Here is a 19,193-nt window from a genome sequence, read left to right as displayed (position 1 = left end):
GCACCTTTGTGTTTCAGCCAATGCACAAAATATATCCATCTGACCTTTCCTAAAATAACCATGACAAAAGAAAAGCCAAAAGAAAACACATTAAATCTGAAATGCTGATTTGTCTCCTAGATAAAACAAGTCAGTAGGATCATTTCAAAGTTCAAGTACAAAGTATAAGGAATGATTCAGTTACACTCTGCCCTTTTCCTCACGGAAAACCGAGCAGGCTGCAAAAAGGTCAAGCAGGGTCAGCTCTTCTTGCAACTGCGTGAAAAGGAAAGAGTCCTGCAGCAGATTGGGAAGGAGTCTGGTGTATTGGAAGCTATCACAATTTGTAAAAATATGTTTCAGTAACGTATTTCCATAAACACTTTAAGTCCTGCCTGGGATACGATAGAGGAGGAGCTCTCCCTGTTTTATAGACAAGAATTTGGCTCTTGAAACAGGCAGCTACTGGAATGAAATTAAATGCAAATGTTAATGCATAGAGGAAAAAACCCTGGAAAGTGAGGAAGATACAAAGGAAGAGTCATAGCAACAAACATTGCCAGTCTTAGTTTAAAATATCTATGTACTAGCTAATAATTTTGTATATTTTCATATACTAATAAGAGCATTCAACATAAGAAATAAGTGCAATGAGAAATGGCGAATAAAACAAATTACAAGCAATCTAAAATGGGAATACTAATAGTTATAATTCTGCAAAGGCAGACCAGATGTCTTCACATTTATTATAATGTTTACTCTATTGACTGGAAATCCTTTCATAAGCCAGCCAGTTCCCCAAGATTACAATAAAACCTTGATATATATTCAGTGGGGTTGTACATTTCAGCTTCTGAAGGGAGGAGTTTTAGGGAGCTTGAGGCTACTTGAAGCAAAAAAAAATATAGCAACTAAGAACATAGTCCCTTTTGAGCCCCAAAGAGCATACTTTGCCAGTTCTATTCACTCTGAAGTCTTAATTTTTCCTTCTGCTATACTACTGCAATACAGAAATGATAAGGCTTGAAGCTTCTTGCAACTTCAAAACAACTCTTCTCCCTTGTCCCCCTCAAACCCTCTAACGCTTCTCTGGCTCATAAGCACTGAGACAGGGGGATTGATAGGCCAGTTCTCGTGCTCTGTGTTCAGCTTTCTACAGTGGCCAGAGTCTCATTTTACTTACACTTATGCAAGGGCCAGTAGCGTTCTGCTGTGTCCAAGGACGGCTTTAACAGCGCTATGAACGCATCAGGTCAAAGGGGTCATAAAAGACCAACCGTTCCTCAGACTGGTGCATTTCTAAAATTCTTCTTATTTCAATGACAGCATTCCTCTATTAACTTGTGAAAATGAAGAAAACCGAGTCAAATGTTCTTTTAGTTTGGCTGCCATACTCAGAAAAGAACAGAAAACTTTGGGGGGTGGGGGGGTGGGGGTAGGGGGTGGCAGGGTACAAAAGATGGATTTAAATGTGTAAGGCAGATCTACTTATACTATGCCTAGCTTCTCCAAAGGTGCCAAGAGAGCTGCACTGCTCAAGCGAGAGAGCTGCCAACACAGCCAAGCTGGGATGAGGAGGAGAAAGCTGGCCTTCACCCTTCTTCACTTGAAGAAATTAAGCGCCTGCTGCTAGGTCCTTTAACCTTTTACTCATGCTCAGGCCTTCCTTCTCGCCCTGTTAATTCACATGTATTCCAAGTAAAGGGAAAACCACCGACAAGAAGATGACTGATAACAGGACATGCCCTCAGAGCTGCATATTCATGTGAAAGAGAAATCAGTTTTCAATATTTCCAGTAAACGTGCTAATTGCCTGCACCATATGTTAAAGGGTAATGCAAGACCCCCATCAAGGCATGAGTGGCTCTGGCCCACAGGGTGATGTGGTAGAAGCTCAGCAGGGTTAGCTATTATTCAGCTGTGGCTGTGGTTGTGTAAAATAAAAAGAAAAGATTACTTCCCCAGAGAATTTCCCCAGCACAGCTTCAGTGCCCACAGCAGAGCTTACCTTTTGCCTCAGTGCCTTGGGCTCAGGTTAGTATTTTTGTCCACACCAGTGGCACTGCAATATTTGTTTTCTGATACAAGCCCAAAGGATTCAAGGACTCCTGAAACCCAGGTCAGCTGGATCTCACCTTGCAGGAACAAACAGAGCATCTGTCCTCCTTCAGGGTCCACACCTGCCCATTCCGCTTGAAGCCGCCTTCATGGGGACAGTCTCCAGTGCAAGATGGTCCGGACGGACAAAGGCAATCAAACCCTCCTGCCAGGTTCACACAGGCTGAATCGTTCCAACAGGTGTGGGTCTTTAAGGCACACTCATCAATATCTGCAAAAAAAGCAGATTTATAATGCTTTGGACATTTTTTTCATGGGGCAAATGTTATTTCTGTATTAAGTAATTCCTACTCATCTGCCTTGCTGATGGAAGGGGGTGCCTTCTTTCTCAAATCTTCCACATTTACTTGCTAGAAATTAAACATTGATTTATTTTTTTTTAGGTTATATTTCAGCATTTCTTTCAATTCCACCAAGAATTCTTAAAACTATCTCCAGCAGGCTTATTTGTAAATGCTGAGTCTGACATACCTAGTGGAACTGTGTATCAGTGATGCAGCTGAACCATCAGAAAAGGTGTATTGTGATTTCCCAGTGACTGGAAAGTAGCGAGTAATCAGAGTGACTTTCTGTCAATTAGACCACACTCTGTTCTGGACTTTACACCGCAACAGAAGTGCACTATTCTTCATAAGTTCCTAGCACAATCAACAGTTCCCATACTAAAAGCAGTCAATTGCACCCTTTCCCCAGTGCTGGAAGGTATGAGTGAATTGAGAAGAAAAAAAAAGGAAAAAAAAGAAGGAAATAAAGAATAAAATCAGAGATACTTTATACATGGAAAAAAAAGGTCTTAGAAGAAAGCTATGCAGGAAAAGTATGATTTAGCAATGATACAAAGAAATAACAGAAGAAAATCATTACACACTAGAGAGAAGTGAACTACAGTATCCCATTAAAACTGGTTTTGGAGAGTAAAATATAATTAAGTAATATGAATTTATCCAGGGAGTTAATGCAGCCTTCTTTTTCTTGCAGCAAAAGCCATGAGATTTTTAAGCACATTATTAAAAACAGGTATTTCTTTCAGAAAATAATTTTGAACTGTTCTTAAACAATATATTGACAGATTGTCCAGAAAAAATACCAGTAAACTGGTAGGTCTCTTTTCTTCCAACACGAACAATGAAAACTGTTACCAATGGTGGGAGGGTGGCTGAAGAAGAAAGTCATTTAGAAGTATGTGACAGTTTTGGTCATGAGAATTTCAGAATACTACCATATGAATTCAGAAATTACAAGGAAGAACCATCACACCACTTAAAATGACCATATTACTAGCATGAGATTTATAACTGTTCAATATTACCCGAGTACTTTCAACTCCTCTCTATAACAACAAATTTAAAAATTCAATAGAATTCACAAAGAAAAATTACCTAAAGTTTAATTTAGGTAGGATGTGCTGGCCACTTGCCCTACTGTTTGGACAGTCATCTCCTCAGAAAGCCAGATCTTAAAAAGACTCTAACAATTCTCTCAATCTGCTGAAGGAAACTCTGTAACAATCACACCACTAAATTCCCTCTCACCTGGTTTGTAAAATTCCTGATTTCAATTCATAAACAGCCCAGGAACATGTGGAAATGTGGTAGTACCCTTGGATTTGACCAAACGCAAAATCAACCTCCACAACCGAGTCAGGGACCTGGGCCACCAGAAATTGCCTGTTCCTCTTTCTGCTTACAGCCACCAGGGAAACTGGAGGCAATTACATTGCACATGGGCTTCACTCCTGGGGTAACCGGTGGGCCAGTCCCTTGCCAGAGATGTTCCCAGTGGCCTGATAGCACAATTTGATTGCTTGTCACTCAGACTTCCCTAAAAATGGTGTATTTTGCTGGCCTGACAGTCTTAATCGCCCAAGAAGAACATTATCGTTCCAGTGTGTGGCTTAGTACCAACAGAATACTTGAAAGGTTCACTACCAGTAGTGTGAAAGGTGCTGCACTAAGAGAAATTTAACTTGTAGTTCAGTGGTTAACAAGTGCCAAATTATTATGGGAGGTAAAACCCATAAAGACTGACATGAACAGAGCAATGAGTGGACTGGTTAAATGAATTATACCTAAACACCTACTGTTAAGACTAAAAATATTCTTAAAAATATCCCATTTCCCTTTCAATAGAATTTGACTTCTATTTTATGTTAAAGACAAAGGTATAAATGAAGCATTGTTTGTCTTTGGTGATTTCACCAAGCCTCATCAATATTCTCTCCCTCACCATATTAAAGGCTCCTTAAATAGCATATATATATATATATATATATCTCATGTAGTAGGATCACAGTGCAGATTAGAAGGGTAGCTTTCACAGTTCAAAACTAAAAGGATTTCACAGATGAATATAAAGCCATATTGCCTACAGAGTTCCATGTAATTGCTTTACTTACGACACAGAAATCTAATTCTGTTTCCATGTAATTTAACAGATTTATGTAAAGCCAGATGTTAGCAATTATAGAAAATAACATTATTCATATTGTCAGTGGTACAGACCTGTTCACATTGCACAAAGCCAACTTAATCTGTTACACATATCCAAAAGGGAAGAACATCCTATTTACTTACTGCTACTACTCTCCTCTCTTTAGCACACGCAAAAAGCATGCCCCCATTAAGGGCGGCGCAAACTGGTGAATGGGACTTTCTTGACAAAGAAACCAATCAAGCAAAGCTGAGTAACATACCATGAACACAAATTCCTAATTGCTGCTGTTTGCACTTTTTTTGTTGTTGTTGTTGTTCTTTATGCAAATGATGGTTTCTTATTATTTTATAGCATTTATTATTTAAAAGTTTTCATTATTAATCAAACATAAAATGCTTGGACTCTGCATTCATTTCCAGCTGAACTTTTAATAGAGCTAATTTTCTGAGAACATCCCTTTGGCAGTTTTTCCTTTGTCACTGATTGCACTTCTGAAAGTCAGAACAGTCAACATTCCCAGTAACTTCAGGTAAAGAAATTATAAACGTAACATGTTTTTGTCCCTTTCACTCTTTCAGCCTCAAACCAGACTTGGGGGGGGTGGGGAAGGAAAAGAACCCAGAGAAATGCTCCCATATTGTTAGCTCCCAGTTAGCTTAAGAAAGTATTTCAGTTTAATGAGATCAAATGGACCTGCTCATACTGACATGAGATCATCATGTAGATGGCTATGCAAAACATGGAAGAAAAAAGTCGTCTTTAGTGTGAAATTTCTCTGAACAACTGGAGTCAACATGCCTACTTAGGTGATGAAAAATTAGCTTAGTTTAAAATTCTGAACATGTACAAACCAATATCTTAATGAATATGAAAATTGCATGACAAGACTCTTGCACATAGATTATTTTTATATTATTCAGAACCTTGCTCAGCTCAAATTCCCCACACTCCTCTCAGGTTTCATTTGCTTTCCCACAGCTGCTCTCAGAAGATGCAGGGCCACAACTGGAACAGTTAATCACAAGCAAGGCAAAACTGTACCCAACTCCTTATCTCCCATTATAACAACACTAGATGGGAAGAAGATGAAATATTAATTTACAAATCAAACAACTCTGAATGGACAAGCAGATATGTGAGATAGCAAGGAGGCTCCAAAGTCCTTCCCTGCATATAGCACAAGAACAAGATGTCTGTCTTGACTTTTGGGATGTTATTTCTATCGTGCACCTGGAATAGGATTTTGCAATTTTATTCATTATATTGAGATAATCTGTGGCAAAACCTACTAATTAACCCAAGTAAAAGTGGCAGAGCTTTACGTACCCCCTCCACACAGTTCCTTTCCAAGGAAAAGTGAGGATATAGTGTAAATGACCATAACCAAAGTGTGCTTGTAATGCTACCCTTTCGCTATTTTCTATCAACATATAGCTGACAGCAAAGTGATTGCTGCCAAGACATGGCACCTCAAACGTTGCACAGGACTACATAAAACCCATGAAGATGTTCACTCTTCAAGCACTCCCACTCTGTGCTTCCTTAAACAAATGTATGGCAACAAGTACATGATCATATGTATTTTAGTCGCAACGCAACTAGTCATATTTCGTGGATGGGAAAAGAAGGAAAACAAACCACCCAAGATGTGCACATTTCCCAATGCGCTCTCAAAGTACATAAAGACAGCTTGGTAACTTGGGCACACAAGAAATCAGAATCAAAATGGAATAAGATAATCCCCTGAGATGCAATTTCCTTTTCCATCCTTTTTGGCTGTAATGAGAAGTATTTTGCTTCAGATATTATGAGAGGTCCCATGGCCACTGTATTTGAATGGGGTAGAAGACAAGCATGACTGTACATATCAACACCAGCTCATTAACTTGGTTTAACTGAAATTTTAAACCAATCCCTAGCTACTTCATTTCTTAGTTTTCAAGGCTATTCAGGTTTTAATGGTACGACTTTTCTATAGCACCTTAATAAATGTGTGCAAGCAAGTCATGCAGTGTGGTGCTCTGTAATATCATGATAAGCTGTTGCAGAAGAAAGAACCCTGCTAATGTGCTAATTTTAACTGTTACGGTACATTAAACCATTACAGTAAAATGTTAACGTGAAAAATGTACGCTGAGCCACCAAACCAATGTATGTACAAGTTAACTAAACACTGTTTTGACATATCATATTTCACAGGCAACTTGTCACTTAATGTATTTGCCTTCTTTCTAAATCAAAGTTATTTGGACTCATCTTTGAAAAAACTAAATCACTAAACAGATTCATTTTTAGTTAGAAAATATTTTATGAAAGTACTTTTATTCTATAGAGACATAATGGTCTATTAAAGAACATCGCACAGTAAATTAGAGACTGAATATAGGATTTACTAATGCTTTCTGGAAAATACAGAAATGACTACATACAGTTACCTTGAAGACATGGAATGCAACTTTCTCTTAGAATACAAGAATCAGAATTTACTAAAAGGAAAGTAAGCAACATTATTTTTATTTTGCAGGATAAAATCCACAGACACAATGCTCATAATATCAGAGTCTAAAAAATTCTATGAGCAGAACAGAAGAAAGTCGTAAACCAGCAGGTTCTAGTGTTGGTCTGGGACACTGTACCACACGCAAACCTTTCTGTCTATGCACCACTTCTCTAACTAGAGATAGAAAAACAATTCTCAGGCATATAGGAAGATTTTCACAGGATGGCTCTAGCGTTTTGTTTGACACAGGAAGGGGGCAAAATAAACAAAGAACAAACCTCCTTTTTCTTTCTAATCTAGGTAACAGGACAACACTGCAGCACACTATGGAATCTATGAAAGCTTCAGGAACCGGTTTTAATCCCATTCAGATCTCACTCTCCAGCTCTGCTTCACCCAACTTTTGTGGGAGACTAACATATGTGGAGGGGTTTTTTTCCACAAGCTGCTGAGTCCTGCCTTTTTCCAGCTTTCATTTCCCCCCAGCAGCTACTCTAGCCCTGCCATGAGGTCTAGCTACGCAACCTTTCAGGGTGAAATACATGGTGAATCCTGTGGGTTTTTGGTGGGAGGAGGATCCATGTTAAGCTTCCCTACAAAAGTTGCACTGATTCTTAAAGAAAAGAAAAAAATAACCAACGACTGACAGGGACTGCTGCCTTGGTTGTTTTTCCTTCTGTGCTTGCACGTCACAACACAGAAACTCAAAACCAGAAAACATCATGAAAAAGATGGGATCAGGAATTTTGCACGCCAGGGTCTGAACAGCTCTTTACAGACTGGAAGCATCTTGCTTAAAGAGAGATGGAGTGTAAAAACCAATTTAATTTGCTTTTATTTTGCTGCTGTAGATGGGAGTGAGCTTTGTGGGACATTATGAACTCCCCAGAACACAGCATTTCTTTGCCAGCTTTTGGTTCTGATAATCTTAAAGGTTATCACTGAAAATTCAATGGTGAGGGTTTATTCAATGATTACCTTATGAGATAGCAGTATTTGGCAACAGGTACTTAGCGCAGGGAAAAAACAACGTATGTCAGTTACTTCAATATGGTACCAGTAGATAGTAGTTAATACTGGGATGAACATCATATGACAGCTCATAGTTCTCTATAAAGTACTTTTGTTTGTTAACCTTAAAGCGTAGCAATGTTCATATTAAAAAAAGAAAAAAAAAATACACAACCCAGCAGCTATAGCCTATGTTTTAATTGCCAAGCAAACTTTGCTAACAACTTAGTGCAGCAATTGCCTTTTGTCTGCAAGCAGTATTCTTAATAACATATTGTGAAAGGCCAGCGCCTCATAAAAATGCTACCGCTGAAAATTAAATTACATTCTCTTAATTTGAGCCTGCTCACTATCACCTTATGAAGCTGCCATCTTTTATAAACACATAGCCATGGAAATATATTCCCTTTTCAAAGCTGCCTTCGGTTGGTATTTTGAGTAATAAAAGAATCTTCCCAAGCTTGAAGTGGCCTGGCGAAGTCATACATCCTTACTGCCCAAGCTCTGGAGCAACACTGTGACCTTCCCTGCCACATCCGTTACACCTCTGTCCCTTGCCAGGGGCCAAACTCCACTGTTTTCTGCTAGTCAATGAGGATATAGCTTTTAGAAGCACTAAAGTATCACAACACTTCCCAAATAGATGTTATTTTTTTAAAATGTTCTGCAAGCACTGCAGAGACACCGCAAGCAATGACTCAGCTACAAGACCACCTACATAAAAATGGGAAAGGGGGTTAACCCAGAGATACATAAATGCATCCAGCAAAAGCAACTGGCTGCCTGGGCTCTGGGCAATCTGTCAGAGCAGAGTACTCCCTCCCACTGCCTTATGATTTTCATATGTTATTACTACTATTTTTTTGTGAAGGAGGGTTTGATCTTTTTTTATTATTTGTTTGTAGTTATGCTCTTAGCCTATTTATTGTTCTCTGGGTTTTGCCCTTCAAGAGGAAGGAGAAACGTTCCAAAACACACTGAAGGGCAATGGTCCAAATCCACCTCAGGTACATGCTAGGATTTCAGTATACAGTCTGGAAAATACACCAGGACAAAACGCTGTTGCTATGCAGATGAAACCTCTTCCATCTGGAGCAGACTGAATGACACTGGCCTTGACTCTAAAGACTCCACCATGCAAACGAGCTCTGTAACGTGGTGGAAGCCAGTGTTCAAGAAACCAAGGTCTAGGCAGAATGCGTAGTGTTATCTATGTCATTTTAACCAATTCTTAGTTGCACTTCAATATCACACTTCGAAATTCCTTTGTCATTGTGGGTTAGCAGAGTCTTTCAATTAATTTTTAATTGGTTAACCAGTATAATGAAATAAAATAAACTGGTTTATTCTCTTCCTCACTGGTACCCTGCAGCAGATGGTTCAGAAGAGCTATTTCGTTAAAATAACCCTGCTAATTTCACATTCTGTTTACAACTTGCATATGGCAAGATGAGCACCTCACCTTACAAACTTTCAGCACGCTGTGCAGGTCAAAGCAAGGGCAGTTTGTTTTCAGGAAAACTCATCCCTCCAATCCCCACAGAATCCAGAACATTTTAGGCTCTTTTTTTGCTGCAGGGTAGCCAAGTGCTCTTCCCTTTAGCCGTGATGCAATGCAAGCAATAATGACTTTTTCAGAAGCTGAGCCTACCTATGAGCCATTCAAAACCACAGCCTTGTCTATGCACCTCTTTTTCCCTGAGACCAGCCTGAGCCTTAGAACTTCTTTGTCCCAAACCAGCTCTGTAAGGTCAGCCTGGCAAGGGATGGGGTTCCCCACACAAGCAGTACAGGCAGGTGTCAGGAATGCTAGGAATGACCCTTATCCCCAGTTGCCTCAGGGCTTTTTGAAGGGTATGTCATGGTGCTTCGACTTCTCCTAAAGCAAGTATTTTCAACATTGCTCTACCCATCACTACTTTTACAGAATTTACATGTAAAAAAAAAAAAAAGAGATCTAAATGTAAACCAGAAAAGAATTCTTAACATTTGATAATTTGTTTAGAAATATGAGACTGTCATGTGGTGTTTTACCTATTAAGTCCCAAAATGCTTTAAAACCTGCCATTTCTTTTACACAGTTACCACAATGAAGTTCACTGCTGTGATTTTATTGAGCTGTCAGCTTAGGACAATGTGTAAAATGCTAAGTGTGCTGGTTTTGGCTGGAGTAGAGTTAATTTTCTTCAGAGTAGCTAGTATAGAGCTATGCTTTGGATTTGTGCTGGAAATAGCGTTGAAAATTGAGGGATGTTTTAGTTACTGCTGAGCACTGCTTACACAGTCACAGCATGGTCAGGGGTGGAAGGGGCCTCTGGAGACCATCTGGTCTGACCCCCTGCTAGAGCAGGCTACACAGGATCACACCCAGGTGGGTTTTGCATGTCTCCAGAGAAGGAGACTGCACAGCCTCTCTGGCAGCCTATCCCAGCGCTCTGCCACCCTCAAGACAAAGGTGTTTTTCCTGATGTTCAGATGGAACTTATTGTGGTGCAGTTCATGCCTGTTGCCCCTTGTCCTGTCGCTGGACACCACTGAAAAGAGCCTGGCCCCGTCCTGCTGGCACTCGCCCTTAAGATATTTGTAGACACTGTAAGATTCCCCACCTCAGTCTTCTCTTCCCAGCCCCAGCTCTCCCAGCCTTTCCTCACGAGGGAGATGCTCCAGCCCCTCATCACCTTCGTAGCTTCCGCTGGCCCCTCCCCAGCAGTTCCCTGTCCCTGGAACTGGGGAGCCCAGCACTGGGCACAGCGCTCCAGGTGCGGCCTCACCAGGGCAGAGCAGAGCTGGGGGAATCACCTCCCTGCACCTGCTGGCCACGCTCCTCCTCATGCACCCCAGGAGCCCAGTGGCCACCTTGGCCACACGGGCACGCTGCTGGCTCGGGGGCAACCTGCTGCCCACCAGCAGTCCCAGGGCCTCCTCTGCAGAGCTGCCCTCCAGCAGGTCAGCCCCGGCCTGTGCTGGTACAGGGGGTTCTCCCTCCCCAGGTGTGGGACCTCACACTTGCCCCTGCTGAGCCTCACCAGGTCCCTCTCCACCCAGCTCTCCAGTCTGCCCAGGTCCCACTGAGGGGCCCCACAGCCTCTGGTCTGTCAATTCAAGGCCTTTCCTGCTCCTCACCTGCCAGCCAGCAGGCTGGGGGGCACCAGGGGCTGGCAGGGGACACAGCCGGGACAGCCGAGCCCCACGGACCAAAGGGACATCCCATCCCATGCGGCGTCACGCTCGGCATGGAAAGCTGGGGGAGAAGAAGGACGGGGGGGACGTTGGGAGTGACGGCGTTTGTCCTCCCAAGTCACCGCTATGCGTGACGGAGCCCTGCTGTCCTGGGGGTGGCTGGGCACCTGCCTGCCCCTGTGAAATGGCAAAGGGCTTCCTCGCTTTGCTTCGCTTCCCTGTGTGTGGCTTTTGCTTTACCCGTTAAACTGCCTTTCTCTCAGCCCATGAGTTTTCTCATTTTTACTCTTCTGGTTCTCTCCCCCATCCCACCAGGGAAGAGCGAGCGAGCAGCTGTGTGGGGCTGAGCTGCCGGCTGGGGTTACACCACAGCACTAATATAGCTGGACAATCTACAAAATATTGCTTTTGAAAATAATTATTGTTCCTCTGTGTTTTCGAAACACAATGCTATCTTATCCCAAGGACTTCTAATAGCCAAAATTCATATAAGGTGGAAATGTTTGTTACAAGTAAATTTGTAATAAAAACCTGCAATAAAATATATACATTTTTACTTTAAATCTTAGAAAGAGCCCTTTGCACTTATGGATATACTAAATGAAAACTCACAGTGTTAAAAAAAAAAAATCATAGAAGAAGCAGAAAACCTTTCATAGAAAATTCATAGAGCTGAGTAGATCTAGATGGAGTAACTGAAATTCTGAAGAACACAGAACTATGCAAAGTTGTCGGTCTCTATAGAAGTTAAAATGGGAACCTTTCTAAATAGTTTTAAAGTCATCTGAAAAAATATCATATAGAAATTACGTATAAGGCTTCTGAAAATAAGTAAAAAGATGGAGAAATTTTAAGGCAGAGTTAAGCCACAATTAGGATCTTCACTATGATTTTATTATTGCCTACTTGCAGCAGTGGCACACAAACTCTTAGAGCCAGTGAAAGGCACCCAGGCTGCAAGAATGAGCACCAAATCCTCAAGGAGCCTCATCCTCTATCCTCCCATAGAAACAACTAACTCCTCTGCATTCCTTTAGAAATTCCTCTCTGTTCATGCTCTTAGGGTCTTATTCTGCATATACGGTGCATAAAGAGCGTAATGCTATTCACATAACTCAAAATAAAAGGATGAAGATGCCAAACAATGGAAAACAAACAAAGCAAAGCAGCGGAGACATACCCCACATGTGTTCTCTTATTGCTCTGCTGAAATTTGAAAATGGAAAACCAACTCTTCCCCTTTTATGACCTATTACGCTCCCCAGAAAGCCTACTTTCACTTCAAGTTTTACAGCAATTTATTATGATAAATGGCAAAGCCCAGTAAGTTGGATTTCCAACCGCCTCCCTCCTGTAATAACCGTTCAAAAATGTGACTCGCCTTGAACCAGCACCCACACTGCGTGGCCGGGGATGCTGACAAACACAGCCACGCTCGCTTGCATTCTCATTTTAGTATTAAACACAACAACTGCTCAGGACATTGTCTCAATAGTCACTTTGTAACACCATGCAGAAGGAGGAAAAAAAAAGTGCTATGCTGATCATTGCTTACCAACACAGGACTCCCCGGAAAGAGAATAGCTTCCATTGTCATGGAAACCGCTTCTGCACTCACAGTGGTACCACCCTGGGAGGTTAACACAGCGTGAATGGTTGTGACACTCAATGATCCCCTCTGCACACTCATCAATATCTGCCTCAGAGAAAAACACAAGCCAGCCAGGAAATTAATTTCCTTTGACACCAATGCTTTAGGTTTGGTTTGTTGTTTGCTTTTTTTAATGTTGTTGGTTTTTTTCATTTTGTTGTGTGTGGTTTTTTGGTTTGTTTTCTTTTTTTTTTATTTTATTTTTTTTAATATTTTTTTTAAAAAAAGTCTTCCTTTAATAGATAGATCAAGGTTATTACGGTTCCCAACAACAGACACTTAAAACATGACTCACATAACAATAAAAAAGAACAATAATACAATAATACATCATGGAATTTGATACATACAAAACATTTGTATACACCATGATTAGCTTAAAATGCAAAGCAAACATGCAGATTTTTTTGGGCCCTCCCCCCTTTTTTTTTTAACTCGGAAGTTACATTTGTCGGTGCATATGAAGCATTGCAGAGCAGGTTCTCCACTGAAAAGCAGCTACATTTCTGCTATACAAACTGCATGTCCCAGGACACCTTCGGAAGGAAAAGCATTTTCTTCAGGATTGCTGTTTCCAGTGTTCAGCCGTGATACTGTCAGCTATCTGGCACCTAAGGTGCTCAGAGAACTTTGCAACCAATATTTAATCTCTTCTGTTTATATGACCAAAATAAATACCTAGTACATGTATAACAGCGTGTGACAAACAGAAAAAGCAGTCCATGTTTCAGCTGCAATAAAACATTTAGCTGGAAAAGAGTGAGGCAAGTGACAGCAAGTCTGTAGCAATGGAAAGGTACAGCAAGATGCATACCCCGCTGAGTTTCAATAAATGTCCTGATTTTATAAAGGACTTCTTAAAATTTCTGTAACGTGGTTAACAGAGACCTCATAATTGCTAGTAACTTGGCTAATCACAGCTAGCACCTGGCTGCTTCTCCCCTTTGAGCATTTTTCAGCACATTTTTTTAGGGTTGCAATTAAAATTAGCAAATTAATTATATGTTAACCTTGCGGTAATTTAAGAAGCTATTATATTTTCATCCCTTTATTTAGCTCAAGCTATTTTTAATTTATTATTATTATTTTTTTTAACCCTGGACAGTTTTCAGCTGGCTACCTTGTCAATGGAAATGAATCTCATATTATTCACAAATATTAGCCATTTTCACCCGTTGATATTTTTTTCTCTGCAACCGGCACATTTAAAATATACATAAAATTGTGTACACCTACCACAAAAATTTGGGGAAAACATGTTCTGAAACTGCACTTAGATCTGCAAGCATCAAAGTACCAGTGTCTCATGATCCTGACACAAGACCGAGTTAAGGTTATTAAGTAACCACAGAGTGTAGCTTTTATCTCCATTTACAAAAATACATACACCAATATGATTTCATGGACTGCAGTGGAGTCATACTGATGTACGTCAAAATAAATTTGAATGAAGTATCCTTCAGTACAGTTCCATTTTCTCACATCTTACGAGCAACATCACAGAAAAGTTCTATTTTTCCTCATTTAGGTAACAGTATTTGTTCTTGTTGAAATACGGCTGAGAAACCTAAACAAATGCCTTTTTCCAGTTTTACGTTCACCCTCACTCAAGAATGCAGCAAGTTGTCTACATAATAGGGTTATAACCACTATTTATTTCTAGCTTTATTCAGCTTCCCTCTAACAATAAAGTCAGTATTTCATGCTTTAAAATCTGTCACTGCTGCCACCTTTTCTGTACTTTTTATTCTGTTGAAGCTAATTTTAGTGTTAAAACACTGCACAAATCTAGCTGTCCATCAACGATGAGTGCTGCTTGCAAACTCAGACACTTTCAATTCATTACAGCAAATAGAATTTATACCCATGATCTTTTCACATGTCATGGCTGATGGAACAAGTTTAATCCTATTTCGAAAGTGAATGACTTTGCTATTACAGGTCAACTGCAAATTAATCCTTCCTCTTGCTTTCTTTTCTTCCTCAGTGTTGAACTGGAGAATGTTCCTGCTTAAAGACTGATTCCTTGGGTCAGTCCTGTATCGGACCTTGATCCATTCCATTTTACATTTTTAATTTACAGAATCAATAGAGATTTCCTAAAGTTCTTTTTTTTTTTTTTTTCTAAACTTGAGCCCTTTCAAAAGTGTATTTGATTTAGGCTCATGGTAGAGGATACTAAATGACTGGCAGATCATGTCTCAGAAAGTCTGTCTGCCAGGATACCAAAACTAAGCAGCAGTTTACTCAATGGAAGAAGAGCAGCATCAGTGTACGAGTCTCTCCAGGTTATGTCAGAAAAGTAAGACAATACACAGAACTATTTCAAAACCAGGCGACTTTATTGTTGGCAGTACCATACCTGTCTATAGCTTTTGTCCACTGATGTTCAGGGAGACACAAACCAATTTCTTAAACTAGCAGAGCTGGGAAAATGGGACTTGCTTTCAGTGGTAGAGGTTCTTCCTTAACTGCCTTGATCTCCTTAGACCAGTGGACATGCTCTAGCACTGCCTTACCCATGCCATGGGCGGAGGGCAAAGGAAAAGGAGATCCTGTGCGAGTTTCTTGGGGAAAATCCACCACAAAAAACACATGCAGAAGCAACTACTAAAAAAAAAACAACTTCAAGCTCTGCTCCATACCAGCACCTCTCCTCTCCCAAAGCCGTTTCCAGCTGACGGGAAGTGCCCTGCACTTCTCCTCTCCAGGTTCAACTCCTCACTCTCCTTGCTCTCCAGTCCAGCCTTCTCCTGCATGCACATGCGTGTGTGTGCGTGCTGGAGACGGGTTGGGCTGGTGGAGCTGGGAGGAGAATGGGGAAGCAACTCTCCCACTGCTTCTGCAGCAAGCCAGTATTCCTTTGGCAACACGTCATTAGCAGCACCGCATAATACAATATACATGACCAGCGGTATAAACAGGGAAAACCATTAGCGGCTTCTCTCCATTTGTCTAATACATCGCAGTTTCCTGTTCCCATGCTTGATGTACACAAAGACTAAAAGGGGAGATAATATTATGATCAGGTCTGTTAGCTTCTCCTGTGATCCTGTGCATTATTTGTAGCATATGTATAAACAAATCTCCGCAGGTATAGGAAAATATTATGGATTTGTTTTAGAAATTCAGAATCATTCAAGATGTTCCTAAGACCAAGAGGGAACTGCAAATAACAGCTTTATAAAAAGGTGTGTCACATGCCGTGACATTACTTAGTTCACTTCACAGATCGTTTCCATCTGGATGTACTATGGCTTTTGAAAACACTTTTTTGAGGATCTTTTCTGCATAGGAAGATGCTGATATACGTAATGGCTAGCTCAGGGAATTAGAATCAATTCACCTTTCCTCATCTTTGCCTTTCCATCTTTAGACACTAGCACTATGCCTGCATACTTGCCTCAAGATTAATACCTTTCTATCCAAGTCTGGTTCTGGGGTTTGCTATGCAATTTGAGACATATATGCACTTTTGTGTGTCTGTATATATGTGTTTTGTGTATGCAGATACTAACCAGAATACGCACATATATATACTTTCTTCATAAAGTTATGTTAAGCTGAATGGAAAATCTGTAACTCTGATCTGCCAGTGAAAACAGTACAAAATTTACAACCATTTCTCAAAGGAGCACAAGAAAACCAGTTCAGTAATCCTGTAATGACACAGGCCAGAGCAAACAACAAGGGGACATTTTTTGGCTGTGTCTCCATGCTTTAGGTCTTGCCTACCCTCAGTGCTCCTGGCAGCAGAACGAGCACGCAGCTCTCAGCTCCAGTCTCTGCCTTCTCGCAGCATCCTGCCATGGATGGAGAAGCCTGGGTCTTCACATGCACATCTTCACCTTGTCATCCCACATGGCTAAGCCATGCTCACAGAAGTCAGTGAAAACACATTCACCAGCCTTCAAATTTGTGGGTGCTTTCTGTAGGTCTGCATTAATAGACAGATAGTCCAAAACAGAATGCTTGCAAGAAACAGCCAATTTAGCATTTCCTTGGGAACTGCAAATATTCCAAAACCTTAACTTGCCTCTGTAGTCTTCAGCTAAATACCTGCACTACCTTTGCATTAAGCGTAATACTTCTTGTTTCTAGCTGTATTTCACCATAAGACATTGCTGCTTTTACCCCCATGGAAGTATTTTTGCAGTTTTTTTCATTCAAGCCTTCTAAAGAGACCCTGCACAGACCATTCCATTGCCTGCTTTTACCCCACTCAGTTATTTAACTGTCATCGGTACAGAACTGTTAATGGATTTGGCAACACTCCACTATAATGGCTTTGCAAAAGCTCAAAAATGGCACATTTTTGTATTGTAGAACAAAGGCACCAGTTTGTTTTGAATAAGCTCTCGTAGGATGTTAATCCTGTCCTTTAAGGACAGGTCTGTAATTTTTACTTTTAGCATTCCAGCTTCTTGCATTATTCATAAAGGTATTTATGCAGACAAGATAAATAGGATAATTTACCTCAAAATAAAACACAATGGCTTCAGAACCCAGTGAAAAAGTAAAATTAAAATAATTCAATCTTTTCTAATGCCTCATCACATTTAAGTCACTATGTGATAATACTGAAAGGAAAACTGCTCAGTGTCACGTAATAGCTAGCAATCTACAGCTTCAATGAGACAGAAGAGTTTTATTGTAAAAGTGTCTGTTCATCAAATCCTTACTGTGCCCTTTTTCATGCAAAAAGGTGCAAGATCCTTATCTTTAGCTCTCTGTTGATCAGGAGACCTATAAGCAGGAGAACCATGTACTAACAAGAAGGGATCACACAGGTCTCAAGCTTCCTGAATTAAAATCGTACCCTGCCAGTTAACTCCGTTAGTTCCAGAGCATTACAGCTTTGTTTTCCACGTTAGAGAGTTTTTCTTCAACATAAAAACACCAGAAAAATTCACCCAGCCAGGCAAGGCATAAGTTATACATAAAATCCAGCCTCTTCTCATCTCCTGCTCTCGCATGAGCCTAACTTCCACGAGACAGAGACAGCAAGAAAGGGATGTCACTGACATCACTATGCAAACAGCTTCCCCGCTGCAAAGGAGTCATTCGACTACTTCAAATAAACCCTGAAAGCAGAGACAACTACTTTGGATGAGCAGAGATGAAAAATTCTCTCTCTGTCTCTAAAAAAAAATCTCCCATCTGCCTACCTTTATGCCAAATTCAGTTGATGTATGCAAATAATAATGTACTGTTTTACATAACTTTATATAAAGGCTCAATTTTGTCCTTTCTTATTAACTTTTCTATTGGCTATACCATTAAATCTTTACAACAGATCTGACAGTTCATTACAGTTATCAAGAAGGGCCTGCATTTATCTTTAAATATATGCAATATAAAGCAGAAATACCCCAACAACAGCCACCGTTAAAGTCTGTTAGATTTTCCCAGTGCAAAGTAGAAGAAGCTACAATACTCCAACCTTGTCACAGGTTTACAACCCAGTGTGCCTGGAATACCAACGCTACAGCAACGCTACAGCAATTTAGCTGTTAAACAAATGGTAACTTAGAAGAACACAGATAACTCTATAATTTAGTTATATTTGAATAACAACTCACGGCTGTTGCTCATCCTCAAGGGGCCAGTTCATTCTTAAGACTACAGAGATACTAAAAATCAGAAAGGACAGGAATGACATCTGTCTGAGCCCTATCTATTGACATTTTTAATCATCAATTTCTTGTCTCATAGCTTTTAAGTGTCTCAGGTGGAACAGATTCCCCCCTCTATCTGCCTGAAGCCAATACCTGGCTCTGGAATAGTTGCTCAGGAAATTTTTCCTTTATGTTTAGCCTCTCTTTAAATTACTTTCATTTTAACTCATTAGGAGATTTTGAGGAAACAATTAGCACCAAATAACATATTCCCCTCTCCTCAGCAGTCACGTGTGTTTTCACAGACTGATAGTAATTGCATTATATTTATATTGGCCTTTGCAGCTCCTGCTTGGGCAGGAATAGTTTTGCCTGAATAAATGGTCCGAGCTTTGGTCCATTTTCCGATTTTGAGGACGCAGTAGTAAACCATAAGAATTTAAATTTGTTGAACTAGTGAACACAACTCATATTCATGAGTAATCAAACCCATGCAAACAGTATAATGGTACTAAATGGCTTTCAGGGATGAAAGGTGTGCCCACCACTCACTATAACTAAAGAAAAGCTGTAATATGCTTTATTATGTAATTCTGGATTGGTATTATCAAGTTTTTTTAATCATCTGAAACTCATGTGCAAATTTGGAAAGACGAGTTTAACAAGAATAAATGGAATTAAATTGGTATCCGAACAACACAGA

The 19,193-nt window shown here is 40.3% G+C and overlaps 1 protein-coding gene across 4 annotated transcripts in view; it reads right to left on the bottom strand.

Annotated features, from left to right (window-relative positions):
- Nucleotides 1-19,193, bottom strand: part of NELL1 (neural EGFL like 1) — a 292,042-nt gene that overhangs the window by 8,653 nt on the left and 264,196 nt on the right. For 2 of the 4 annotated variants that reach the window (XM_055722936.1, XM_055722934.1), the window contains 2 exons: nucleotides 12,777-12,917; nucleotides 2,115-2,308 (listed from right to left, as the gene is read on the bottom strand). In XM_055722936.1, coding sequence (XP_055578911.1) covers nucleotides 2,115-2,308; nucleotides 12,777-12,917 — 335 coding nt within the window. The remainder of the gene's footprint in view (nucleotides 1-2,114; nucleotides 2,309-12,776; nucleotides 12,918-19,193) is intronic. The other 2 variants (XM_055722933.1, XM_055722935.1) reach the window with 2 other exon arrangements.

The sequence above is a fragment of the Falco cherrug genome, chromosome 10, assembly GCF_023634085.1.
Source record: "Falco cherrug isolate bFalChe1 chromosome 10, bFalChe1.pri, whole genome shotgun sequence".
NCBI lineage: Eukaryota > Metazoa > Chordata > Aves > Falconiformes > Falconidae > Falco > Falco cherrug.
The sequence above is the reverse complement of the archived record's forward strand: the minus strand, read 5'-3'. Positions and strand labels throughout refer to the sequence as shown.